This window comes from Mobula birostris, chromosome 22, assembly GCF_030028105.1.
Source record: "Mobula birostris isolate sMobBir1 chromosome 22, sMobBir1.hap1, whole genome shotgun sequence".
In the NCBI taxonomy this organism is placed as follows: Eukaryota; Metazoa; Chordata; class Chondrichthyes; order Myliobatiformes; family Myliobatidae; genus Mobula; species Mobula birostris.
In genome coordinates this window covers 47560404-47587902 of record NC_092391.1, presented here as the reverse complement: position 1 = coordinate 47587902, position 27499 = coordinate 47560404, and the positions used below count along the sequence as shown (strand labels likewise).

The 27499-nt window shown below is 40.7% G+C and overlaps 1 protein-coding gene across 13 annotated transcripts in view; it reads right to left on the bottom strand.

Moving 5' to 3' along the window:
- tncb (tenascin Cb) overlaps positions 1 to 27499 on the bottom strand; it is a 151612-nt gene that overhangs the window by 23122 nt on the left and 100991 nt on the right. For 4 of the 13 annotated variants that reach the window (XM_072240651.1, XM_072240653.1, XM_072240654.1 and 1 more), the window contains 9 exons: positions 26239 to 26547; positions 23711 to 23974; positions 20031 to 20300; positions 14607 to 14879; positions 9096 to 9368; positions 5122 to 5394; positions 3059 to 3331; positions 415 to 537; positions 137 to 280 (listed from right to left, as the gene is read on the bottom strand). In XM_072240651.1, the coding sequence (XP_072096752.1) occupies positions 137 to 280; positions 415 to 537; positions 3059 to 3331; positions 5122 to 5394; positions 9096 to 9368; positions 14607 to 14879; positions 20031 to 20300; positions 23711 to 23974; positions 26239 to 26547 (2202 nt within the window). The remainder of the gene's footprint in view (positions 1 to 136; positions 281 to 414; positions 538 to 3058; positions 3332 to 5121; positions 5395 to 9095; positions 9369 to 14606; positions 14880 to 20030; positions 20301 to 23710; positions 23975 to 26238; positions 26548 to 27499) is intronic. The other 9 variants (XM_072240656.1, XM_072240660.1, XM_072240652.1 and 6 more) reach the window with 8 other exon arrangements.

The window sequence follows — 27499 nt, the reverse complement described above, 5'->3', positions numbered from 1 at the left end:
CACATCAATCTATAAAGCCGTTGAGCAGAAAACACTACACAAGCACAAGACACAGTACGAAAGTCAGACTCTTGCTAATCCATAAATATTCTGAAAACATGCTGTCTGTTTGACAGTGCTGCATTGTTTGTTTTACCTGTCCTCACTGTGCCTGATGTTGGTTCACTGTCCTGAAACTCTTTCACAGAGACGACTCTGATTTGATACTGAGTGGCTGGAGTCAGGTTGCGCAGTACAGTTTGAGACCTGCTGCCTTCAACAGTCACAATGGTGCTTTCACCTGTGAAAATCAGCCCGGAAGGCGAAAATTACTCAGCATGGAGCTAACTTTAAAGGAGGTAATATTGCAAAGACTGGTGAAAACGATTGGACATGTGCACGCTACTCTTGACGGAGAGTGAGTTGTCAGCTTACCTCCATCAGTGGGCTCATAAATGACCTTGAAATTGTCGACGTGGGCTCTGGGAAGTTCCCACCTGACTAGCACCGTGGTGTCAGTGACGTCTGAAAACTCTAGATGTTTAGGAGATCCCACTCCTGTGTGAGAAAGTTGGAAAAGGCAGACACGTTTTAATTCCATTCTTTAGCAAACGTAGGGGAACGGCTGCCACACTCCCAATACATGTTGAAGAGAGACACTAAAAGAGTGGGTATGAGGTCAACTGTTCAAATTCAAGGCAATAATCCTGTGATGCAACCTTTTATCAGAATGACGACTGGCTGAAACACTAATTTTCTCTACAGCTGCAGTCTGGGCCTTTTGAGCAAATCAATCGTTTTCTGTTTTATTTTAGATGTCAGAACTGCACTGCCTGCATTTACTTTCATGTCAATTCAGAAAATTGATTTTCAGCTGTAACATTGGATGAGTCAGAAAAACAGATATGGAGTAGATACGTGGGCAGCAATTCTCGGAACAATTCCTGAAAAAAAGTCATGCACACCAATTGAGGTAGACTGACAACAGACAGACAGCATTGCCAATTGAGGTAGTCCTGACAACATACAGACAAAATGTCAATTGAGGTAGACCTGATAACAGATAGACAACATTGTCAATTGAGGTAGACCGTCAACAGACAGACAACATTGTCAATTGAGGTAGACCGACTACAGACAGACAGCATTGTCAATTGCTTTAGCCTTGCTTCTGAACCATTCTGCTTTATTCTTAAAATCATCTCTTCACTTATATGGAAATGTTGGCTGACATTTTTTGTCCAAACATGAAATGTTAAAATGCAATTCTGCTTGTTAGCACTGTGAGAATATGATGTATATTACTCGGCTGTCCACCACTGCACAAATCAAAAATGTTTACTGGCACACTGCTTGCAGGTGATTATCTGTAAGTAACTTTGCTGGGAAATTCATGTCCAGTTGGCTGCTGTAGAAATGTTATATAGTCATATTTGCTTAAGACTGATGCTTTGGGCACTTGACCTGGAATGAAATTCTATTTTCATTATTTTTAGTTTGTTTTTATTGCTCAGCTTTGTTGTTGCACAGAGATGTACAATTTCATTCTTGGATGCCACATGTATGTTTAATTTCCCAGTTGTTCACTATACAAAGAGCAGGATATCACTGATAGAGGCTCGGTACAGAGCTGAAGTGCATGACAATGCTTTTCTAAATGAAACAAGATGGAAGATGCTTTCTGATTAAAGGTCATTGATGAGAAATATTAGCTCTTTCCCACTACCTGGATGCTGCCTGGCCTTCTGATGATTTCCGACATTTTCTGCTTTAATTTCCAAAACGCTCTAAAACTAGAAAAAAATATGGAACCACTTGTCAAATGGGCATCTACCTGGTAGCCTTACCATTGGTCCTCCTACACTTACAGACACCACTGCAATTCCTCTGAAAACTCATACATGACATAACACCAAGGGATGAAATTAAGATGTTAACAACACCATCCCCATCATAAATCTGTTCAGCAGAGTCTGCTTAAATGCCATATTAAACAAGACTAACAAACCTGACATCTCTGCTTAGTAGAGTGCAGGGATAATTATCAGAACATTTGTAGTCAATTACCAAAAACTAACAACAGTAAATGGGGAAAATGCAGAGGTTTTTGACCGAAAGCCAACAGGTCAGATATTGTAAAGTCCTTTCTATTTGGTGCTGTACTGAGGACCTGAGAAGAGCCACCATGATTCTTGGAGCTTGAGACTAGGTGGAAAGCTCCAGCGTGTTTGTCTGACCTGTACTTCTACTCAAACATAGCTTGCTATTCCCTCACCACATCATCGCTTCTATCTTCAGTTTCTCCCAAACAACAAATGAATGTTGGTTTAAAACTGCCAATCCTATAGTCCAATAGTTATCAGTCTTTAATTAAAGAGAAAGGGTGGAAATTCACCATCTGTTCTCTGTGTGATACAGTTCACTTCAGTGGAACTGAACATCAAAGCAAAGTTTAATACTGGTATTGCTACTTCAAGGATTAGCTTCATACCACAGCATCCAAAGAGTTGGAATGCTAACTGAGGACCTCTGCAACATAATTTGTCTCTTCTGATTCTAGCCACAAGACAACGCAAATACACTCATGTTTGTGGTTGTTCCAGAGGCAGAGTGCAGCAGGGTGAGGAAGGACTAAGCTGATCATTGGTTAACACCAACATTTCCGATCCAAATCCCCTTCACCATAGAAATACTGGATAGAAATTAATGTCCTTTCTCTCATTATCTGCGTTTCCTGCTCCAGACAGAGTCTGTGTGCGTGTCCACCATAACTGCTCACCCCTCTGCCATGCACAGCAGAAACAATTCTGCTACAAGACACTTCTATTTCAAAGAGACACTGCCTAGTCTGCCCCTGCCTTCTAGGTTGAGAGTGAAACCGATCCTAAAGAGTTGAGAACAGAAGTGGAGATGTCTGTATGCAAAGTTTTGAAAATAGCTCACTGGAGGCCGGATGTGGTCTGCGTTAATTTATTGCCTTCAGAAGGAAATTTGTCTCATCCTGGGGGGAAAAAAATCATTGGTGAATCAGGTGCAAAAGAGAAAATAAAGGCAGAGATTCTCAAGAAAACAGCAATACCTGTAATTGCAACGGTAATTATCGGCTGCGATTGTCGTTCCTCTGTAACACCAACTAAGGAAATATTATACTTAGTACCATCTTGCAGCCCTTGGATGTCAGTGGTTCGTAGGTCACCTGATAGTCTGTAGTCCAGAGGAGGAAATTCATCTTTGGAATCGCTGACTGTAACATTAAAGTAATCAAAGGGATTGTCATCTGTTGTCCAAGAAAGTTTGAAGCCATTTGAGGTAACTTCAGAAACGTTTAGGTGATCCACCTCAGGCTCGGCCTCTGAGAGAGAAATAAGTCTTGTAAGTTCTTGTCCTTCCTTTTAGGTCTAAATAATAATTCTTGTTAATGGTTCATTGCTAAAGAAGTCAAAGTTGGTTTGGTAAAAGAGAGTGAGGCTAATTAAAAATCTAAGGATGAAGTTTTCCAGTGTGAATAACAATTCAGAGAAGTATTAGGGTAATTTCTATAAATAAATGGGAATATCTGGCGACTTGGTAAACATTCTGAAATAAAAGAAAACGGCCATAAACCTAAAAGGGAAATCAGATAGCAATTGTTCAGGCAGCAGAAGTATGTCTCTAGGACTTCGAGAGATTTAGAAAATATGAACTCCCTATTCCATTTCCCCACTGAGAATGGACCTGCATTGATCTGGCTCCACACAAACCTATTGGTGTGCACAAAGCATCTCAGATCAATTCCCTGTGCAGGTCTTAAGTAGTTACATGTAGAAAACTAATCAATCCAAATGACAGGGCAGAGTGATGAGAAATAGACAAAGCAATTAGGAATGACAAAAGGCACAGATCTTGTAAAAACACAGTTTGAACACCATTGCAGGTTTGGTAAATGCAGCCAACATCAAGCCTGAAGGAAGCATCAAGTTGTACTTCAGACACACAAAGGCAATATTTTGATTGTTAACAACAAAAGGAATTGTAAAGGGATATCAGAGTGTAATCATGAGCAGTTACAATACAAACATGAAGATCAGAAGTCATAACAATTAGCATATCAATGATTAGATCAGGTTTCATTGACTAAAAATTTCTGAACACAGCACATTAAACACAAACAGCAGTTAACACTTTCAGTGTGAGTTCCGTGTTATGGGGATCGACGATCAATACATTCTGAGGAGACTGGTGAACAGGTTAGACATAATCTGACAACAGTTAAAATCATCCTTCTAACTTAACACAGATTTTCACGAGAACACTGAAGCTAGTGTCAAAATATTCACAACAGCCATGCACAAATACAATAGAACACTACATTTTTGACAGGAATTCAATCTGGTTCTTAGACAAGGTCCCTCACCCAGATACCAAGCTATCCCTGAATGTTACTTTTGTCTATTACAGGAGATCTTATTGGTAAGTAGTTTTTCTTATCAAGCAAAATATCCCTGGGAATTAAGTATGTTTATATCATTGGTCCTTATTAGCTTCAAACATGCTCAGACAGATAAAATTCTCAAAGGCTGAGTAAAACTACCCCTATTGTGATCCAAGCCACTCTTATTTGCAGAATGTAAATGCGTTACTTCTACATTGCTATCCTAAGGCCACACATACGCGTGTTTAGGGATGGTCAATATGGCAATTGGACTGATAATTCCAGCTTTCACATGTCAATTGTGCTTTATGTATGGAATTCTGTTCCTGCCCCGGTGGAATGAACAAAGTGAAGTTTAAGTAGAATTTGATTGAAGCAATATGAATTGAAATCTACCTCAAATACAGTTTGAAGAACAATTTTTTATAAAGCCAACTTCTAAAATACTTTATATTACGCTTTTAAATTAAATTCCAATGTCATTTTACTTGTTAATTGACATAATCCAAAACGACTTTCATCCATGGGCCCTTTCCTTAAGATTAATTTAAATTCTTTATTTCTGGAAAAAACACAGCACAATCATTAATGTGAAGACATTGCTGGATGTTCTCAACCTGAATAAAGCTTTCAGAGTGTTAATGTGTTATATAATACAGGATACAAAAACCTTGAGAACAAAGGCATACATAAACAAGTGACAGAGCCCTGAGTGATAGATAAAAAAATACCTGTTGCAGTCCTAGTAAAGAGAGGCTTAGAGTGCTGCCCCTTGGCTACACCATATATATTAATATCATAATCAATTCCGGTGATCAGGCCTGTGATGGTAATGGAACGTTGATTGCCTGACACTCTGTGTTCCATTGGCTCCAATAACCTGCCAGAATCTCTAACCACTATTATAAAACTTTCATAGGCCCCGTCCGTGGCATTCCAAGAGACTTTGAATCCATAAGAGTTTATGTTTGAAACCACTAGGTTTTCCATTTTTGATTTTTCCTCTGGAGAAACAGGGAATTATTTTAGGAAGAGCATTAATTTTAAATGTCACAATCACAGTTTGCTTTTTTAATCAAACATCATTTCACAACTATGGCCATCATTCGCAATTTGCAAGTTAAAAGTTCAAATCTGTGTCTATGTACTAAACATTGTAGAGCAAGAAGTAATTAGGTGCAAGGTTAACAGTTGGAAAATAAAGTTGTATTAGCAGGGAGAACATCTCTGGAGCAAATTTTTGAGAAAGAATCAAGTTAGTTGCATGAAATGTGAGCATTTGGAGCAAAACTGACGTGTACAGATTCCTGAGGCCATCAGAAGGCTGAATTAAGCCAGACGGACCAGTGAATAATACAACTGATCTCACTCTTCAGAAAGCAAGAGAGAAATCAAATTAAACATCTGGAGCTCTCAGTTTATATCCAAAGCATGTGAACTCGTGTGAATTTCAGGAAATATCAAACATGTGTGTTGGCTTCCATGGTTAATGAGCCAGCAGCACTTGGGTGCACGCCTGGTGCCTGGCCAAGTTCAAAGACCCAAGGGACCACATGTCAACACAAGTCACTTAATTTAGGAGAGGTGAGGTTGAGAAGCATAAATAAAGGTCATAGCTCTTGACCGTGCAAGAAATGGCATCCAAATGTCTAGGAAACAAGCCCACTGAAAGTACCAGATGTATGATGGCTTACTGATAGATACAGCCCGAGTGCCGTACAAAGCTAGTGACAATCTCATGATGCGGCATGCCGCTGTGACAAGTTAAACCTGAATTCAGAAAAAGCAAACTGTTGAAAACCGGCGGTACGGTCTGAAAGACGAGTATACAATTCTGTGCACCAATTAACCTCAAAATATCAACTGGAAGTTTAGCTTGAACATGAACACAAAGCAATTCCAATTGATTATCACCGCCAATAGAAGGCCATCATTGAGTAATCCATGCAGGACGTAATTACAATGTTATTGAAGACACACATAAGGTGGGGTCATAAAACAACTTGTGTAACTTAAAATGCTTCATCAGCATGCAAAATCATATCAGAACAGTAAGTATTGCATGCTTTCCTCTTCCTCTGTTGCAGGTATCTAAGGAGACATCTAAAAGAAGTTCAGCATGTCTTTTATTCCCCTTCCCTATATGGCTTCTTACAGGTCTTTGCAATGCCTTTGCTGTAAGATTTGTTGACAGATAACTTATTTGTCCATCACTACACTTGGGACCCTCAATAAATTCAAACTTTTTATGTATAATGAACCTATTGGCCAAAAGAGCGAAGGCAGCTTAAATCAGTACATGTCATTTCACCGTTCAGGTTCAACCTCCCTTGGTATATGTAGTATATTTAAGGTATCTAAATCTATTTAGATACGTTTTTAAAGACCATAATTTATTTTTCTGCTATGCAGACTTGATGTGCCAAATGACCTAATTCTACTGCTCAGCCTTATAGCACTATAAGACCATAAGATATAAGAGCAGAATTAGGCCAATTGGCTCACCAAATGGCAGAGCAAACTTGGTGGGCCAAATGGTTTAATTCTGCTCCTGTATCTTATGGTCTTATAAGACTTAGGAGCAGAATTAGTCCATTCAGCAAATCGTGTCTAAACAGCAAAAAATAAGTTAAATAATCTGTCAGGTGACAAGCAAAGCACTTTGTTTAGTCTACAAGGATAACAGAGAAAAAATCTGGAATGCTCAGCAATATCCATTTATGAACAAAAATTGTTGAAATAAATCACCTTTCATGTGCAAGTTCAAATATAATTGATTGAATTGAGCAGATTTCCCTCTGAGTATGGAAGGCCAAATTTATGGAAAGCCACAAGAGCAGATTTTTGAATTTTGTATCTTCCAGGGATCACTACTGGATTCCGGAAGACTGGAAAATCGCAAATGTCACTCCACTCTGTTAGAAGGGATGGGAGACAAAAGACAGGGAATTATCAGCCAGTCAGCCTGATGTCAGTGGTTGGGAAGATGTTCGAGTCCATTATCAAGGATGAGTTTTCAGGATATCTGGAGACATATAGTGAAATAGGCTGTAGTTAGCATGGTTTTCTTAAGGGGAAATCTTGCCTAACAAATCTGTTGGAATTCTTTGAGGAAGTAACAGGCAGGATAGACAAAGGAGAGTTAATGAATGTTGCTTACTTGGATTTTCAGAAGGTCTTTGACAAGGCGCCGCACGCGAGGCTACTAAACAAGATAAGAGACCATGGCATTACAGGAAAGGTATGAGCACGGATAAGATTGGTTGATTGGCAGGAGGCAAAGAGTGGGAATAAAGTTAGCCATTTCTGGTTGGCTGCCGGTGACTAGTGATGTTCCTCAGGGATTGGTGTTGGGTCCGCTACTTTCATGTTATATATCAATGATCTGGATGACAGAATTGATGGCTTTGTGGCCAGTTTGCAGTTGAATGAATGATAGGTGGAGGGGCAGGCAGTGTTGAGGAAACATGGAGTCTGCAGAAGGACTTGCATTGATAAAGAGAATGGGCAAAAATTTGCTGATGGAATTCAGTGTAAGGAAGTATATGGTCATGCACTTCGGTAGAAGAAATAAAAGCATAGATTTTTTTCTAATTGGGGAGCAAATTCAGAAATTGGAGTTACAAAGGAACTTCGTAGTGCAGGTGCAGGATTCCCTAAAGGCTAACTTGCAAGTCGAGTCGGTAGTAAAGAGGCAAATGCAATATTAGCATTCATTTCAAGTGGACTAGGAAAAGAAAGCAAGGATGTAATGCTGAGACTTTATAAGGCATTGGATAGACTACATCTGAAGTACTGTGAGTAGTTTTGAGCTCTATATCTGAGAAAGTGAGTGCCGCTGTTGAGCGGGTCCAGAGGAGGTTCACGACAATGATCGCAGGAATGAAAGGGTTGATATATGAGGTGCATTTGATGATTCTAGAAATGTACTTACTGGAGTTTCAAAGAATGAGAGTGGATCTCATTGGAACCTACTGAATATTGAAAGGTCTAGATAGAGTGAATATGTAGAAAATGTTTCCTATAGAGGGGAGAATAAGACCAGAGGGCACATCCTTAGTATACAATAATGTCCCTTTAAAACAGAGACGAGGAGGAATTTGGTGGTGCCTTCAAAAATGGACTGGGAGGAAAGTCACCATCCTTTACTGATATCACTAGTGAGAGCTTTGCTTTAATCTGGGCGTACACCTGGACAGAGTTTGCCTTATTACTGATAGTAATAAACCTATTATATTATTAAAGCAGTAGATGGGAAGATCTTTTGACCTTCAGTCAAAAATGCTTGTGCACAGATACAAACACAATTTGACATTAATTCTACCAATCTGAAACCTGCTTCCGAGAATATATCTCACCCTGACATATTTGGCTTCTCTGGAGATGGTCGCTGTCTCTGTATGTTATACGCTCCTTGTGTCCCGTAACTGTATTAAGCCCAATCTGCCCCACATCTCTGAGCTGAAGATGTTTTCAGTATGTTAGTCAGGACACCTGAGAATGAGGAGAAACAGGAATAGAAAGAAGGAAAGCATGCAAAGGTAAGCGTGTGAGATTTTTCCAGGCGTATTGGGAGCCGTTAATGTGGTTGCTAATGACAGTAATGCAGCAAGCAACAGTGACATTTTAAAAAGGGAGAATTATTCTTACAGCAAGTCTAAATAAACCATGAAACTGGGAGCCTGCGTTGCACCTGATGATATACCTGTAGCAGTGACCGCAGTGAGTGGTTGCGTGCGCCAGCCTTCAGTTACACCAGTAATGTTAATCTGGTATCCAGTGCCTTCTACTAGGCCTGAGATGTCAGTAGTTCGTGTTTTCCCTGATAAAACATGCTGTATTGGGTCAAACGAGTTTTCAGAATCTTTAACATCTATGATAAAATATTCAAATGCCCCGTCTTCAGCTGTCCAAGAGAGTGTGAATCCTTCTGAGGTAATCTCTGAAACAACTAGGCTGTCAAGTTCAGGTTCTTCTTCTGAGGGAAGGAAGATTTATGGAAATATTTATTTTAGTCACACTCTTTGATGCAAAATACCATTTTAGAGCAAATGTTCCTGAATTCTAATTTCAAAATGAAGGCTGTGATAGCTCAGTACAAAACTCATGCACACAAACCAACAAGAGATAGTAACAGCTGTGAGTAAAAAATGCCAGGACTTAAGCTGGCCCCTCCCACAAAACATCTGTAATTGTCACCGGTCAAAATAAAACTTTAAGACACGGTATTTGTAAACCATTTGTTTTGGCCTATAAAGATGCTAAACTGAATGACAGTAACAAAGACAAGTTCTCTCTTTGCTGTTTAGAAATTCAGCCTTGGTTAGCAGCGCTCAACACAGTGTATAGTAGTGGCTGCACGTTCTGGACTGCTTCTCAAACTTTTGGAACCACATTTCGGGAGTAGCGATGAATTGCCAGCCAGCGCTACATAATGAGTGTTGTGCTGCTGACTGTGGGTCAATTTCTAGACACATGGTTTTAGCCGCAAGCAGAAGGAAATGGTTAAGATGGAAAGAAAATTGCAAGTGCAAGTTTGAAAGGAATGAGTGAGCTTGCCCATGAGTCATGTTCTATAACAATGATGCTTGGCTTGCTAAGGCAATAATATTGAATTAGTTGTTTGGCAGAAGGTGGGAAACTCTCATTAGATGACAGGTCTGTCATTTTTACCAGACACAGTTAACTTGCTTCCACGTTTCTTAAATAATCCACAACTAACAGAAAGGTGGCTTAATATTTCACAACCGTAAGTGCTCCACGATGGTTTAAAGAAAATTCTGGAACAAGATTTTGACTCTTAATTTCCAGTTATTTTCTATTTCAGTCACATCAACATCAATTCTGAACTCCAGTCCAAAAGGTCAATGTTTTTATTTGTATTTCTATTTATTGAGATACGATAGGCCTTTTTGGCTCCTTCGAGCCACGCTGCCCGGCAACCCCCGATTCAGGATTGAAGGGCGCCCTTTCAGAGCAGAAATGCGAAAAAATTTTTTTAGTCAGAGGGTGGTGAATCTATGGAATTTGTTGCCACGGGCAGCAGTGGAGGCCAAGTCATTGGGTGTATTTAAGGCAGAGATTGATAGGTATCTGAGTAGCCAGGGCATCAAAGGTTATGGTGAGAAGGCGGGACAGTGGGACTAAATAGGATAAAATGGATCAGCTCATGATAAAATGGCGGAGCAGACAATGGGCCGAATGACCTACTTCTGCTCCTTTGTCTTATGGTCTTATGGTCTTATGGTCTAATCCTAGCCTAATCATGGGACAATTTACAATGACCAGTTAACCTACCAACCAGTATGTCTTTGGAAACTAGAGTACCCGCAGGAAACACACGTGGTCACTGGGAAAATGTGAAACTCCTTACAGGCAGCAGCGGGAATAGAACTCAGGTCACCAGCTTTGTAAGGCATTGTGCTAACCACTACACTACTGTGCTGTCCCATGTTACTGGGGAAGAATTCTTTTTCAAATTGCATATTGAAATAAATATATCTTAGGTTCTAATATAAACTCTGTCCAAAAGAATACAAATGCAGCCTCAATAAATTTTACCATAATTAGAGGTTTAAGTACATAGATTAGATCTTTGCAGCTTGGTTTTAAGTACGTTTGTACCTCAAGCGTGAGCCAGTTCTGCTTCAGTTACTAATGAGTTGTAAATGGGCACATACAGTCAGAATTGTAGATTATTCTTCTCTCATCTGGGCACAACTGATTTGAAAATGCTGTTGTTGGTTCAGGGTCATTAACACGTTTATTGCAGCACAGTAGACAGTGATTCAGCCTTTCCTGCAGCAGAATAGTCGCATCAGTATCATTCTCCTTGTCTTAGCTCCCTGACTATGTAATTCATTCTCACCATCTTCTCCTTTCGATGATTTTATCACTTACCTGAACTAATGGGCAGCCTACAGTAGGCAATTAACTGACCCACCTGCCTTAGAGATGTGGAAGGAAACATGGACACCTGAAAGAAGCTCAGAGTGGCCCAAGCCGTGAGGAAATGGCACTACCTGCTGCAACCTTGTGCCTCGCCTGATGCAGTGGCACAGTCTGGTGGAGAATGAGGCTCGAAACATTAAGCCAGCTTTCGCTGTCAGATGCTGGACCACTTGTCTGGGTTTGCATGTATTTGTTCTTCCAATTTCTGCTATTTGTTGTTTTCCTTTTCATTTTCTTAAGAGTTGAATTTGCTTCACTCAGATTGACAAAGGGCCAGAAGATTTAATTAAAAATCGATTTTGGCAACTAACTATGACAGTAGTTGTTACAAAGCTAATTACAATGTGTTGCCCTCAGCCAATACATCACATTTAAATAAAGCATAGCAATACAGTAAAACACAGAGACACTTCTGCCGGTAGAAACTAGAGACTGTTGGAAGCAACATCCCAACTCTCCTTCAAGATGCATGGCATTCTAAATCTCCGCCCTTGAATCACAGCTACTCATCACTGTGTGGAAGCAACATTCACAAAAAAGCAGATTCTGTGCTGCCAGTCAGAATTGGCATCCTTTTGTTGGATGAATCTTTGCAGTCATTTGGATTACATGCGTGCTTTGAGCAAATCCGATTTTCTACCTGTTTAATGCCAACACTATTAAATCACTCGGCTTCAGAAACTGCTGTAAATTTGGTGACAATTGAAACCTAAAGTAATTGTAATCTGGAAGTAATGAGATTTTGAGAAATCACTACTTAATTTGATTTCTCAATATCTACTTGCTTGTAGGATTTATTAAGAAGCAGTTACTCAGTTTTAGCCCACATCGCTTGGAATTTGCTTTCACTTCTGTGTAACTTCCATCATCATCTTGAGCTGGAAAGTTGCTGTGAGACAATAGTGTTGGCCAAGCAGAGTTAGTCATTCACAGGGAGTGTCTTTTTTTATGTTGTGAAGTACCTGAGCACTCTATAATTGATACATGCTCCATTTAAGAGAAAGGACCCCGAATCTGAATTTCAGATGTTCTGCAAAGCATGCACTGCCTCATTAGTAAAATAAGACTCCAGCCAATAGGTGTTGTGGCAAAGCTGAAGATAATGGACCAGAATTTGCTGGGAAAATTGTAGTGACTTAAATACTTTTGCTGATGGTAGACCATAAATTATTCAGCAAAATGTGTTGGGGAAGCTGTACCCCCACGAGGAGTGAAGGACTGACAAATTGTCAGACTCAAAGGTGTCAAAGGGACAGCGTTGCCTCTGTGTATCAATACTGATTAGTACTGATGGAAGAAAGGAGAAGAGAGAACGTCTGGGAAAGGTGCAGTTTTGATTACGCTGGCTGCTTCATCTTCCCCTCTAAGGACTCTGTCTACATGATATTTATTTATTTAGATACACAGCTTGGAACAGCCCCTTCCAGCCTAACAATGCACACTGCCTAGCAACCCGCCAATTGAACCCTAGTCCAATCATAGGACAATTTACAATGATCAATTTACCTACTAACTGGTATGTCCTTGGACTGTTGGGAGGGAACTGGAGCACCCGACGAAAACCCACACGGAATTGAACTCCAAACTCCAGAGTGACCCAAGCTGTAAGAGTGCTGTGCTAACCGCTACTCTGTCACGTTATCCATTCTTGCTGCTTCACGCAAAGACCTGAAAGCACGTAGCGCCAGGATCAAGGACAGACTCTAACCTGTTGTTAGGACGAGCTGGACTTCTGACCTCACAACCTACATCGTTACGATCTTGCATCTTACTGTTTACCTGCACTACATTTTCTGGGCAGCTATTAGATTTCATTCTGCATTGATTTGACTTTATCTTTTCGACCTCAATACACAGTGTAATGATTTGATCTTTATGAACAGATTGCCAGACAAGCTTTTCACTACTATCTCGGTGCATAAGAACATAAACCATACGACATAGGAGCAGAATTAGGCCATTCAGCCCATTGAGTCTGCTCCACCTTTCCAACATGGCTGATCCCACTCAACCCCATACACTTGCCTTCTTGCCATATCCCTTGATGCCCTGATCGATCAGGAAACGATCAACTTCCACTTTAAATATACCCATGGACTTGGCCTCCCCCATAGTTCTAAAAGTTCACAAGCTGCTCTAAAAAGCCATCTCGTAGGCATTCAACAAATTCCCTCTTTTGTGATCCTACACCAACCTGGTTTTCCAAATCCCCTTGCATTTTGAAATCCCGCATTTCAAGTGTGACATTCCTCTTATTACATGCCCTTTCAAGCTCCTTTTGCAATCTGAACCCCACATCTTGGCTACTATTTGGAGACCTATATATGATTCTTATAATGGTTTTTTTACCCTTGCAGTTTCTTAACTCCACCCAGAAAGATTCAACATTCTCTGACCCTATGTCACCTCTTTCTAGAGATGTAATTCCATCTCTTACCAACAGTGCCACACCACCATCTATGCCCTTCTACCTGTCCTTTCGAGACTAAGTATATCCTTTGATGTTAAACTCCCAACTATGACCTTCTTTCACTCATGACTCAGTGATGCCCACAACGTCATACCAACCAATCTTTAACTGAGCCACAAGTGCGTCCACCTTATTCCCCGAATGCTACATGCATTTCAGTACAGCACCTTCAGTCCTGCATTCTTTGCCCTTTTGAAATTTGCCTCTGTGGTACAATTTAATGCGACAATAACAACCCAACACCAATTCTAAATCAATTTGCTGACACCAGGACTATATGACGTGTAATTATTTCATTCATCTTTTCCTTGGGCCTACCTTATATTCTCTTGATCAAATCAATCTTCCCTTCCATTTACTTCCTAATCTCTTCCCTATTTCTTTCTATTTTCTACTCTGATGATCAATGCATGGATTAATTGACTTGGGGAACAACATTATTCATAATTATCAGAAATTTGCAGCAAAATTATTTTTCAGTTGAAAGGTGGTGGTACTTGGGGGTAGTATTGAGGATGAGGGAACAGCCTACCTAATGGAGCACCCAGCATATTCTGAGGCATTATATTAAGACACAAATCACCAGAAAAAAGTATCTAAAGTGTTAAGCTATTACTGACATTGAGCACAAACACATTAAGAGATTCCCTTTGTTAGAGTCACAAAGAGCATTTCAGTCGATGGAAAGAAATCCCATACATCAAAGGGGGCCAGATTCTGTGGAAACATTTGCTTGATGATATTTAGAGAAAACAGAGAGAGAGTAAAAATGATTTTGCGATGAAGTATCGATACCTGTCAATGCAACAGTGGTCACAGGGTTTGTGCGTCGGCCATTAGCAATGCCATATAAATAAACCACATAATTAGTACCAGCAATGAGATTGGAGAGCTCAGTGTTTCGCATGCTTCCTGGTACCGTGTACTCCAGTGGATCTGAGAATCGGTCAGAATCTATAAGTTCTATAACAAAGCTTTCAAATGCCTCATCCTTTCCCGTCCAAGAGAGGCTGAAGCTGTTTGCAGTAATGTCTGAAACCACTAGGTTGCTGACTTCGGGGTCTGCTTCTATAGGGATTGTTTTGGAAATAAAACTTCAGCACTTTTAAAGCAATATAACAAAAGAATACAGATTAGCTTAATATCAGATAACACAGTCTAACATTCAAGTTGATGCTTACTACAATTACGAACAGATAATTCTAGATTATTCTGCTATTGTCTGGTGAGATGCTAGAATCTGTGATCTCAGTGGAATTTCAGTTTAGCAGCTATTATTGATCAGGATGTTCAAAATAACCAACATTTTTGTATAGCTGCACCTGATTTATTTTATGATCCTGAAATGCCTTTAGTGCATTACATTAACGTATCAAGTTTCCCCTTGTGGCATTATTTCTGCAAGTTGTAATCTTAAGCAAAGTATTAGCTGTGATTTCTTGTTTACAAATTCTGTACGAATTTAGGGCTACACTGATTCGATATGATGTATGCAACCACCTTTGTTGCTGCTAATTGGACCTGTGGAGGAACAGAGGGATCTTGAAGTCCACATACATCCCTCAAAGTAGTGTAATGCCCTGGTTCATATTTTTTTTACTGTTATGCTATTTTGTGTTTGATTTTTTTGCTGTTTTCTGCAGGCTGCTTGTTTAGGTTACTGTTGAAGATAAGAGATAGGAGAATAGTGTGCCATGCAATTAGGATGGCTGGACTAAGGGGAGGCTTTTGTTAAGGAGATGAAAAGAGAAGAGGTCGTAGGTTCAAATTGGAGTGGGGCAGTGACTTGACAAAGCCTGGGGTGAGATCGAAGGATGATAGGCAAAGGGGAAACCGTGAGCTCCAACTTGTGCACATTAGACTGTTCCATTAAAGTGGGCCCTTTTCTTTTTTTGTTCTTTCTTTGCTATCTCTTTAGTCAAATTAAGAATTATAAAGCTAAAGCTTTTAATTGTATGCGATATACTGCCTGTAATTTTGTGGCACTTATTTGTAGCAGGGTAACAAATCACACAGCATCCACACAAACGGGGGGGTTTGGGGTGGGCTCGCTCTTCAATCTCACAAGTTTGCTGGGGCTGGAGATTGTCTTCCCTAGACTTAGGCAGCCGAGGAAACCAGAGTGTTTCAGTTGTCATGCAGGTTGATAGGTGGTTAAAAAGGTGCACAACGTGTTGGCCTTCATTAATCAGCAGATTGCGTTCAAGAGCCAAGAGGTAATGTTGCAACTACATACGTCTCTGGTCAGACCACACTTGGAGTACCATGTCGGGTTCAGGTCGTCTCATTATAAGAAGGATGCGGAAGCTTTGGAGAGGATGCTGCAAGGATTAATGAACGTGCTTCATGTGGAAAGGTTGAGTGAGCTAAAGCTTCTTGTTTTGGAGCGAAGGAGGATGAGAGGCAGCTTGATAGGGTGGCAATAATTAATACTGGGGGACATCCTTTCAAGGGGAGTGGAGGAACGTTTAGAGGAGGTGTCAGGGATAGGGTATTTCCATGGAAAGTGGTTATTGTCTGGGCTTGGTGGTTGAGGCTGATACATTAGGTGCATTCAAAAGACTCCTAGGAAGGTGGATGGGTGAAACAAAAATGGAGGGTTACGGGCTGTGTAGGAGAGAGGGATTAGTTTGATCATGGAGTAGGTTTATATTGGTTGACACAACAATGTGAGCTGAATGGTTCTCACTGAGCTATATTATTATATATTCTATACTCTATGAGCTATGGAGCTATGATGTTGTGGCCATTACAGAGACTTGGATGGCTCAGGGGCAGGAATAGTTACTTCAAGTGCCAGGCTTTAGATGTTTCAGAAAGGACAGGAAGGGAGGCAAAAGAGGTGGGGGCGTGGCACTGTTGATCAGAGATAGTGTCACGGCTGTAGAAAAGGAGGAAAACATGGAGGGATTGTCTACGGAGTCTCTGTGAGCGGAAGTGAGGAACAGGAAGGGGTCAATAACTGTACTGGGTGTTTTTTATAGACCACCCAATAGTAACAGGGACATCAAGGAGCTGATAGGGAGACAGATTCCGGAAAGGTGTAATAATAACAGGGTTAACACGAGGAAATCTGCAGATGCTGGAATTTCAAGCAACACACGTAAAAGTTGCTGGTGAATGCAGCAGGCCAGGCAGCATCTTTAGGAAGAGGTACAGTCGACGTTTTGGGCCGAGACCCTTCGTCAGTACTAACTGAAAGAAGAGCTAGTAAGAGATTGTTGTTGTGGTGGGAGATTTTAATTTCCCAAATATCGATTGGCATGTCCCTTGCGTGAGGGGTTTAGAATGGGGTGGAGTTTGGTAAGTGTATTCAAGAAAGTTTCTTGACACAATATGTAGATAAGCCTAGAAGAGGAGAGGCTGTACTTGAAGTGGTATTGGGAAATGAACCTGGTCAGGTGTCAGATCTCTCAATGGAAGAGCATTTTGGAGATAGTGATCACTATTCTATCTCCTTTACCATAGCATTGGAGAGGGATAGGAACAGATAAGTTAGGAAAACGTTTAATTAGAGTAAGGGAAAATATGAGGCTATCAGGCAAGAACTTAAAAGCATAAATTCGGAACAGATGTTCTCTGGGAAATGTGGCAAATGTTCAGCAGATATTTGCGTGGCGTTCTGCATAGGTACGTTTCAATGAGACAGGAAAAGGATGGTGTACAAAGGCTGTTGTAAATCTAGTCAAGAAGAAAAGAAGAGTTTCCGGAAGGTTCAAAAATCTAGGTAATGATAAAGATTTAGAAGATTATAAGGTTAATAGGAAGGAGCTTAAGAAAGAAATTAGGAGAGCCAGAAGGAGCCATGAGAAGGCCTTGGTGGACAGTGATAGAGATTTAGAAGATTATAAGGCTAGTAGGAAGAAGCTTATGAAAGAAATTAGGAGAGCCAGAAGGAGCTGTGAGAAAGCCTTGGTGGACAGGATTAAGGAAAACCCCAAGGCATTCTATACGTATGTGAAGAGCAAGACATACGATGTAAGAGAATAGGACCAATCAAGTGTGACAGTGGAAAAGTGTGTATGGAACCAGGGGAGATAGCAGATGTACTTAATGAGTACATTGCATCAGTATTCACTACAGAAAAGGATCTTGGCGATTGTAGGGATGACTTGCAGTGGACTTGAGCATTTAGATATTAAGAAAGAGGATATGCTGGAGCTTTTGGAAAGCATCAAGTTGGATAAGTCACCGGAACCAGATGAGATGTACCCCAGGCTACTGTGGGAGGTGAGGGAGGAGATTACTGAGCCTCTGTCAATGATCTTTGCATCATCAATGGGGATGGGAGAGGTTCCAGAGGATTAGAGGGTTGCAGATGTTGTTTCATTATTCAAGTAAGGGAGTAGAGATAGCCCAGGAAGTTATAGACCAGTGAGTCTTACTTCAGTGGTTGGTAAGTTGATGGAGAAGATTCTGAGAAGCAGGATTTATGAACATTTGGAGAGGCATAATATGATTAGGAATAGTCAGCATGGCTTTGTGAAAGGCAGGTCATGCCTTACGAGCCTGATTGAATTTTTTGAGAATGTGACTAAACACATTGATGAAGGTAGAGCAGTAGGTGTAGTGTATATGGATTTCAGCAAGACATTTGACAAGGTACCCCATGCAAGGCTTATTGAGAAAGTAAGGATGCATGGGATCCATGGGGATCTTGCTTTGTGGATCCAGAACTTTCTTGCACACAGAAGGCAAAGAGTAGTTGTAGACGGGTCGTATTCTGCATGGAGGTCAGTGACCAGTGGTGTACCTCAGGGATCTGTTCTGGAACCCCTACTCTTCATGATTTTTAAATGACCTAGATGAGGAAGTGGAGGGATGGGTTAGTAAATTTGCTGATGAGACAAAGGTTGGGCGTGTTGTGGATAGTGCGAAGGGCTGTCAGAGGTTACAGTGGGACATTGATAGGATGCAAAACTGGGCTGACAGGTGGCAGATGGAGTTCAACCCAGATAAGTGTGAGGTGGTTCATTTTGGTAGGTCAAACATGATGTCAGAATATAATATTAATGGTAAGATTCTTGGCAGTGTGGAGGATCAGAGCGATCTTGGGGTCCCGAGTCCACAGGACACTCAAAGCTGCTGCGCAGGTTGACTCTGTGGTTAAGAAGGCATACGGTGCATTGGCCTTCATCAATTGTAGGATTGAGTTTAGGAGCCGAGAAGTAATGTTGCAACTATATAGGATCCTGGTCAGACCCCACTTGGAGTACTGTGCTCAGTTCTGGTCACCTCACTAGAGGAAGGATGTGGAAACCACAGAAAGGGTGCAGAGGAGATTTACAAGGATGTTGCCTGGATTGGGGAGCATGCCTTATGGGAATAGGTTGAGTGAAATCGGCCTTTTTTCCATGAAGCGACGGAGGATGACAGGTGACCTGATAGAGGTGTACAAGATGATGAGAGACATTGGTCATGTGGATAGTCAGAGGCTTTTCCCCAGGGTTGAAATGACTAGCACGAGAGCGTATAGTTTTAAGGTGCTTGGAGGTAGGTGCAGAGGAGATGTCAGGGGTAAGTTTTTTACGCAGAGAGTGGTGAGTGCGTGGAATGGGCTGCCGGCGATGGTGGTGGAGGCAGATACAATGGGGTCTTTCAAGAGACTCCTGGACAGGTATATGGAGCTCAGAAAATTAGAGGGTATGGGTAACCCTATGTAATTTCTAAGGTAAGGACTTGTTCGGCACAGCTTTGTGGGCCAAAAGGCCTGTATTGTGCTGTAGGTTTTCTGTGTTTCCATGTTTCTGTGTTTCTAAGAAAATGTGATTGAGTCTAATTGAAAAGAGCATCAGGATTTGTAAATAACATGTTTGTCAAAAATATACATATGAACCTTTAACAAACACTGAATATATAACACATGTTCATCTAACAGCTATAATCTGGTGTAAATGTATGCATAAATTATTTATAGCACACTGTTTTCTTAGTCTGTTAACTTGGAATACCAAACCCTTTCAATAATTCTTCCAAAATGCAAGGTTGATTTTGAAACTTTGAAAAGTCACCCATGGTGTTTAGAACACAAGGAAGAACAGCTGACAATCCTGAATCACGGCTGAGATTAATCGGAAGAAGTCCGGGTGACAGTTTAAATACTTACTAATTTCAATATGGTTAAATAAGCATATATGCTATCAAAAATTGGCTACTTGAAGAAAATTAAAGATGTAGAATGAAATGACAGCCAGAAATCTCCAGCAGCAACATAAATACCTGTTGTAGCAACAGCACTAAACGTGTGCATATGCTGTCCTTGATAAAGGCCAGTGAGGTAAATGACATAGTCAGTGCTGGCTGAGAGCTTTGTGATGTCAATAGAGCGCAGGTTCCCTGAGACATTGTGCTCCGAGGTCTCAAAGATCCTGTCAGGATCCGTGACGTCAACTACAAAGCTTTCAAAGGCGCCATTTGCTGTCCAAGAGACAGTGAAACCATCTGAGGTAAGATTGGTAATCATTAAGTTGCTAATTTCGGGTTTACTTGCTGAGGAAAGGAAATAATTGATTGGAAAAAATAATCAGTGCACAAGCAAATAACAACTCTTCCCCACATGCAAGATTGTGTCATTAACTTCATCATCTGAGCCTAAATCACCAAAGAATCAAGATCTGTAAAATCTCATGAGTTTCTGAACTACATCAACCATCATTGGTAAATACAAGCAGAATAGAAATGAGTTCATTGAAAGTGGTTCCATTGTGCTGATGATTCTCATAACTTTTGATATATTTATACATATCAGTTCATTACCACCTTCTTGAGGGCAACTAGGGATGGGCTGGCCTAGCTGGCAATGGCCACATCCCGTAAATGAAAAAATAAGTAATTATACAGTATATATAAAAACATATGTTCTTCTTTCTATATTTTAAAAGGTGAATCATATACAAAAAAAAGATTAATTCAGAAAGGATTTTGTTATTTATAAAGTCAAAATTGCGGCCTTTTAAAAAAGATTTATGCTGCAAGCTTAATCGGTATGATATATTCTGAATTTCAGCATTTGGTCGTGTGGATAGCCAGAGGCTTTTTCTCAGGGCTGAAATGGCTAACACGAGGGGGCATAGTTTTAAAGTGCTTGGAAGTAGGTACAGAGGGGATGTCAGGGGTAAGTTTTTCACACAGAGAGTGGTGGGTGCGTGGAAATGCACTGCTGGCGAAGGTGGTGGAAGTGTATACAATAGGCTCTTTTAAGAGACTCTTAGATAGGTATATGGAACTTAGCAAAATAGAGGGAAATTCTAGGCAGTTTCTGGAGTAGGTTACGTGGTCGGCACAACCCTATGGGCTGAAGGGCCTGTAATGTGCTGTCGATTTCTATGTTCTATTTGATAGACTGCGGTTATGGATAAACTACTTGTATGACTCACTCCTGGTCCTATGTGTTGTTAGGTCTGCATGGGTTCTGTCAGTTCTGGCAGTGAGCAGCTCCGTCATGCAGACCAGAGTGCATCTGGGGTTTAGTCCTGATCACTGTTTTTGGGATGAGTTGACTTCACGGGGAGTCAAGCAAAGAGAACCCCGCATCCTGAGACTTGGAGTACACTGGATTATGATTCCTGCTCTTCCTTGCTGACCCAGTGACCCATTCTGGAACAGCAGCAGCAGAAGCAGGGCAGCTTCATGTGCTTGGCTGTGACGTCTCAGTGACAGAACAGCCTAGAGGCATTTTCAGAGTGTCACGATGAGGAGCTACAAGGTGGCTAAAATCTGTGGAACTATAACTTACTGGGCAATGGCAGAAGAGCTTTAAACCTGCTAAGTGTCAGGTAATGCATTTGGGGGTGTGTGATAAGGGTAGGACATAACCATGAATGGTAGGGTCCCTAGGGAAGATTTAAGAACAAACAGGATTGTCCAAAGGGCTTTGAAGGTTGTGGTAGATGGTGACAAAGGCAAAGAAGATACTTATATTCATTATCGTGTACCCTCATGTGCCAAGTTCCAGAGGGTCCTGGCACAGCATTATAGTACATTGGTTAGGCCACAGATGAAGCACTGTGTTCAGTTTTAGTTGTCACACTATAGGAAAGATATGACCGCATTGGTGAGAGTACTGAAGAGATTCACCAGATTGGTTCCTGGTTTGGAATGTGCTGGTTATGTCAAAATAACTGGTTGGCCTGTGCATCACCTCCTTGAATTAGTTAAGGTAGAAAGTGGGAGACTTTATGCCATGGAAGAAGGCCAGATGACATAGGCTTAAAGTGAGGAGTAAGAAATTTAGAGAGGATCTCAGGAAAAATGTTTTCATTTGGAGGGTGGTTGGAATCTGGAATCCAATGCCTGAGGGGGTAGTTCTGGTAGAAACTTCATAGCTAAGTGGCATCTGAACAAACACTTGAATTGCGAAGGTAAGGTGAGTGTTGGGGTCAAATGCTGGTACATGGCAGCAGTATAGATTGATTTCTGATATTAGCATAGACACGATGGGTCAAAGGGTCAGCTTCAATTTTGTGCGACTCTATGACGTCACTACTCCACTAAAAGAGGCACGGAGAAGAAATCTCCAAAGCAGAACCTATCAGCTGGTCGTCTGAAATGGCTACTGATATAGTCCTTAAAGGTTTCAAATGGGTAACGTTAGCACAATTAAGTCTTTTAGATGAGGAATCAAACAGACCTGAAACTTAACATTGTACTTTTTTTTGCATTACAGTCAATACTATTCAGTCAAATTACTTTATTTTATAAAAGCCATTTTTCCTAATATTGTGCAAACATGATGCTTGTGAAGCGTCATTTATAAATGTAACTGCTTTGTTTAATCCTTGTTTGAACCACAAAACTGTTCGCATATTTAGGCGACCCTCACTTGATGAGGATTGAATGTAATTATATTGTAGCATAAGACGCTTTTGATGTTAATTGATAACACGCACACACACACACATTAAAGCAGATATTATAATCCATTGCTCCATTGCAGCAATGGTTTCGCACATCCCATGCAACCATGCGGCTTTGCAGTTTGCTTTACAGGCTTGCAAACTGACTCACTTCTTATTTTTGTACGTATATTTTACTTCCATAACATAGGAAATGATAAATTCCTATATGAATTAGTGTTTTGGACAATGCCAAAGCTCTTGTTCCACAATGAACAGTTAGTAGGTATCCAAGGAACTGAATGTCACAACCACAACACTAACATTGATATGCTAATCATTAGAAGTAGAACATTGATGGTTAAGTAGTTACAACGATCTTCATCACCGGTAGGTTTGCCACTCTTCAAGTTTATTGACTGAGCTTCTCTAAAATTTTGACTGCAAAATAGCAGGACCAGTGTGTGAGTTTGAAAATAAATCCACTTTTGCACTTTGTAAATTAATCCGATTTTCAGCGTTTTTCTGACGAACGAATAGCGGGAACCACAGTCAAATTCCACTCAACAAAAAGTGGCAGTCCTACAATTGACAGAGGTTGTGAGTGTCCACGGACGGAAAGGGAAAGCAATGGCAAACAAGTCATGTCCTAGAAAAAAAATGTTTTGCCACTTTAATACAGGCAGAGAGGCACACTAAAGATCTGTCTAGGTGTCAAACCTTCAGGGGGAGAAAAGTCAACATTGTTAGTACGGTACGGTGTTGCCACTGATGCAGAGTTTCTGATGCAGCTCCTGCTGTACAGAAATAGAAGAGCAAAACAACACTTAAAATCATGCAGTTTTAGGATGGTTGAGATGCATTCCAACATTTGAGCAGCCACTCAGCACAGACTAGTTTCTAAAAATCCCTATGAAATTAGTGAATGATTTGAGGGAGGCGAGCGACATTCAGAACCTGCAATGAAAATAAACCCAGAAAGGCTGAAATGAAAAAGAAAGTTAACAGAACCACTGCTTCATCTTTGTGTGAAGAATAAGAATTGAGAAATAAATATTGAAGTACCTGTGTGAGCTTCAGTGTAAAGTGGCTTTGTTGGCTGACCATGGATTATACCATGGAGGGAAATCTCATAGTCAGTAGCAGCAGGCAGGTCTGGGATATCTAGGGACTGCTGATCACCCGGCAGTGTGTATACTTGTGGATTGAACAACCCATCAGAGTCTTTAATTTCTACAACAAGGTTTTCATACGGGCCACCAGCTGTCCAGGAGAGTCTGAGACTGCCAGAGGTAACATCTGACACTGTTAAGTTGTCAAGTTCAGAGTCTGGCAAAATAATGAATTATATAAAATATTATTATCAGCTGCAAAAGAAAAATACTAAGAGAAGCAAGTTACCAATCACTAACACACCAATGGAGAATAGTGAGAGATGGACGGAATGTCAATATTAGTGAAGGAAAAAAATAAGACAGTAATTTATAATTGAAGTTACATATTTATAAATCGCAAGAAGCAGACACAATAGAATTAATCTGAAAATTATCCAAATAATGAGGTAGGTCTGTAACAGTGGGTTAGTATAACATAGAATGATGTGTGAGAAGGCAGCAGATTCCATTCAGTATCACTGTGATCAGAAATAGAAAATTAGTTAATTCATCTGTAAATTAATAAATATGAATAAGTTTATGTACATTTGATATTATTACACATTCATACTAACTGTGCCCTTCTCCACCAAGATGTAGTACTGCTGTCAATAGAAATGTCCAAAATAAGCATGCAGCAAGGAAGTGATCTGTTATTCTGTGTTTGCAACGGACTCCATCTATTTAAGACAATTTGTCGATGTTGTACCTTTATTCTAAAACATAAAATGGGTAACTTTACATCGCATTTCTCAAATATTCCCAAACTAAGTTTACTCAGAGTGCATGATTATTAATATAAAGAAGAGCTTCATTGAAAAGCAGATGGGGACAAGATTCTGGTGGGTCATCTTCTAGTGTAGAAATGAACTGAAGTGTTCGGGTGAGTGTCCCAGGGAGATCAGAATGCACTGACGTACTAGCGAGAACTAGAGTGGAAAGAAATTCTGCTGCTCAGCCTCCTTCATGCACAGGGTGTGTTCACTGCTGATCGCTCTTGGACTTGTCTCTGATTGTGTCTTCCTTTTGCGCTGTCTTGTTTTCACAGTCTTTTCTTTTTCTCTCTCTTCTGGATCTTGTATAATTTGTGTATAAATTATATTCTGAGTGTGTCTGTACCTACGTATCTGCACTACTGTTTTTTCACTTTGTCTGCACCTCACCACTAATTGTGCACATAGCAATGAACTAACTCAGCTTGACTTGGAAGTGACCATGATATCTGCTCTGCAGGGAATTAGACCTCAGCTCTCCTAGGATGGGCAAAGAGGGATAATTATCCAAGTAATTGATTTGGATGGAATGCTATCGAACTGCCTGGTGGACAGGACCTTGAATTTGGAAGTGTGCACACAAGTTTCTGGCAGAGCAGGTTCCCCCACTGGAGGTCAGTGTTACCAATGCAATCTGACCAGTTTGTGCTTTCAGAATGGGAGGGAACAAGAGGAAAAACTTCACACAACAGCAGGTACTTTGCGCAGTGAGTGACAGCGGTCTCTCTTAGCTTTGTCGTGTGAAGCATGAAGACTATTTTCCATGGGATGAAGACAGGAAGGGTGCTTTTAGTGACGCTCTCTCCCATGCCTTGTTAAATAGTCACAGACCAGCTCTCCTTGGTCTGCTAGTGATTCCAGTTTCATGAGGGGATATGGTAAAAGTGCATTTTTTCATATTTATCTTGTCAGCAATCAAATAATACTGGGAGATTTTTCTTTATGTCTAAATGAACAATGTTTAGACAACTGCACAAATTTCCATTGAACCGGTGTTGTTAACTTCACTCACCTCAACACCGACCTATTCTACAACCTATGGACTCAACTTTCAAGGACTCTGCAACTCACGTTGTCAGTATTATTTATTTATTGCTTTGTAGTAATTGCACAGTTTTTTGTCTTGTGGACGTAGGTTGTTTGTCCATCTCAGTCTGTGTGTAGCTTTTCAGTGGTTCTATTGTATTTCTGTGTTCTGTGAATGCTCGCAAGAAAATCATTCTCAGGGGTATATGGTGACATTCAGGACACTGACTTTGATAATAAATTTCCTCCGAATTTGAACTCAAGTTTGATCCTAGAACTACATTCTAAATAATAATGCTATTGGAACTAACACTACATTGGATGTGTCTTGTGAATAGATCAAACATCAGAGTTACCCTGCTTGAAACAAAGGAATCTATGCTATAGACTATTCATCCAGACAACATGCATCAACCAATGACTGATACACTGGGACGGCTGGAAATGTGTCCTTGTTAGTTGCAGTTTCTTTGCTTCAACAACAGGACATGTTACTGCTCAGTGGTAGGGAATGACTAATCTAATGAGTGAACGTTAAGTTTGCTGAAGGCAGTCATGGACGTGGTGGGGTACATAGGGGGCAATTCTTCCTCCCTGTCACAAGGCATCATGGAAAGTAGTGAAGAGTTGTGAGGAATACCTGTTCTTGCAATCTCAGTCAGTGGTTGTGACAGATGACCTTGAACAACTCCATATAGATCAACCGTGTAATCAGTACCAGGTACCAGCCCTTGGATATCAGCTGTATGTTGACCAGGCAGGCGGGAAATCTTCAAAGGCCTGCCCGATCCTTTAACATCCTTTACTATCAATAGAAAACTATCAAAGGCTCCAATGTGGGCGGCCCAGGATAGCCGGAAGCTGGTGGAGGTCACATTTGTTACCACAAGGTTTTCTGGTTTGGCGATGTCTGTGCTTGGAGAATGTGCAGTGGTGTTGTCAAGGGGTTCTGTAATAGATGTCTTTAGATTAGAATCAAGCAGTTAATCAGTTGGGATAACTTCCTTCACAAGATGACTACAGGATGTCAGTACATCCTCAGGTATTGCCTCCACCCAGGGTTACCATGTGTGGGTACATGCAAGGGGAATTATTTTTCTTGAACTGCTTCTGACCACACCTCCTTGCCAACAACCTCACACAAAAAAGTCACATTCAAGTTTGCAAGCAACACACACAAAATGCTGGTAGAACACAGCAGGCCGGGCAGCGCCTACAGGGAGAGGTACAGTTATTGTTTTTCTAATTTTTTGATCTTATGTTTTTGGAGCCAAGGGACATATTTTTGATTAAATAACCCTCTACAAAATTAACTAATGGTTGACTTTACTGAAGGAATATACCTTTGCATTTAATGTGTTAATCTCACCCACTTTTGCCTCTGAAAATTATAATATTGTACATCCATCTTAAGTTTTTGGAACCTAGGAACACATTTTTTTTCTAACTAACTCTCTAAATCACGGGTTCCCAACCTTTTTTAAAGCCATGGACCCCTACCGTTAACTGATGGGTCTGTGAACCCTAGAATGGGAACCACGGTCCACGGCATTTGTTAATACGTTGACTTTTCTGAGGGAACATATCTTTACACTTATTACAAAGATTTAATACAAACTCACTAAGAGAGCACAGTAGGACTGTGGTTACATTACTGAGTGATTACTTCAATACCTGGACTAGAGATCTGGAGATTTGAGTTCAGAACCCACCAGAGCAGCCAGAGTAATAAAATACAGCCATGAAGCACTGCTTTCGTTCTTTAAATTTTGTCTGGGACACTAATATCCTTCAAGGAAAGAAATCCACTGAATCCTTTGTTACTCCATGCCATAGTAACAATGATGATCAGCACTCTGGCAGGGCCTATCAGGCCCTCAGTTCTGGGTTGGTTATGGATG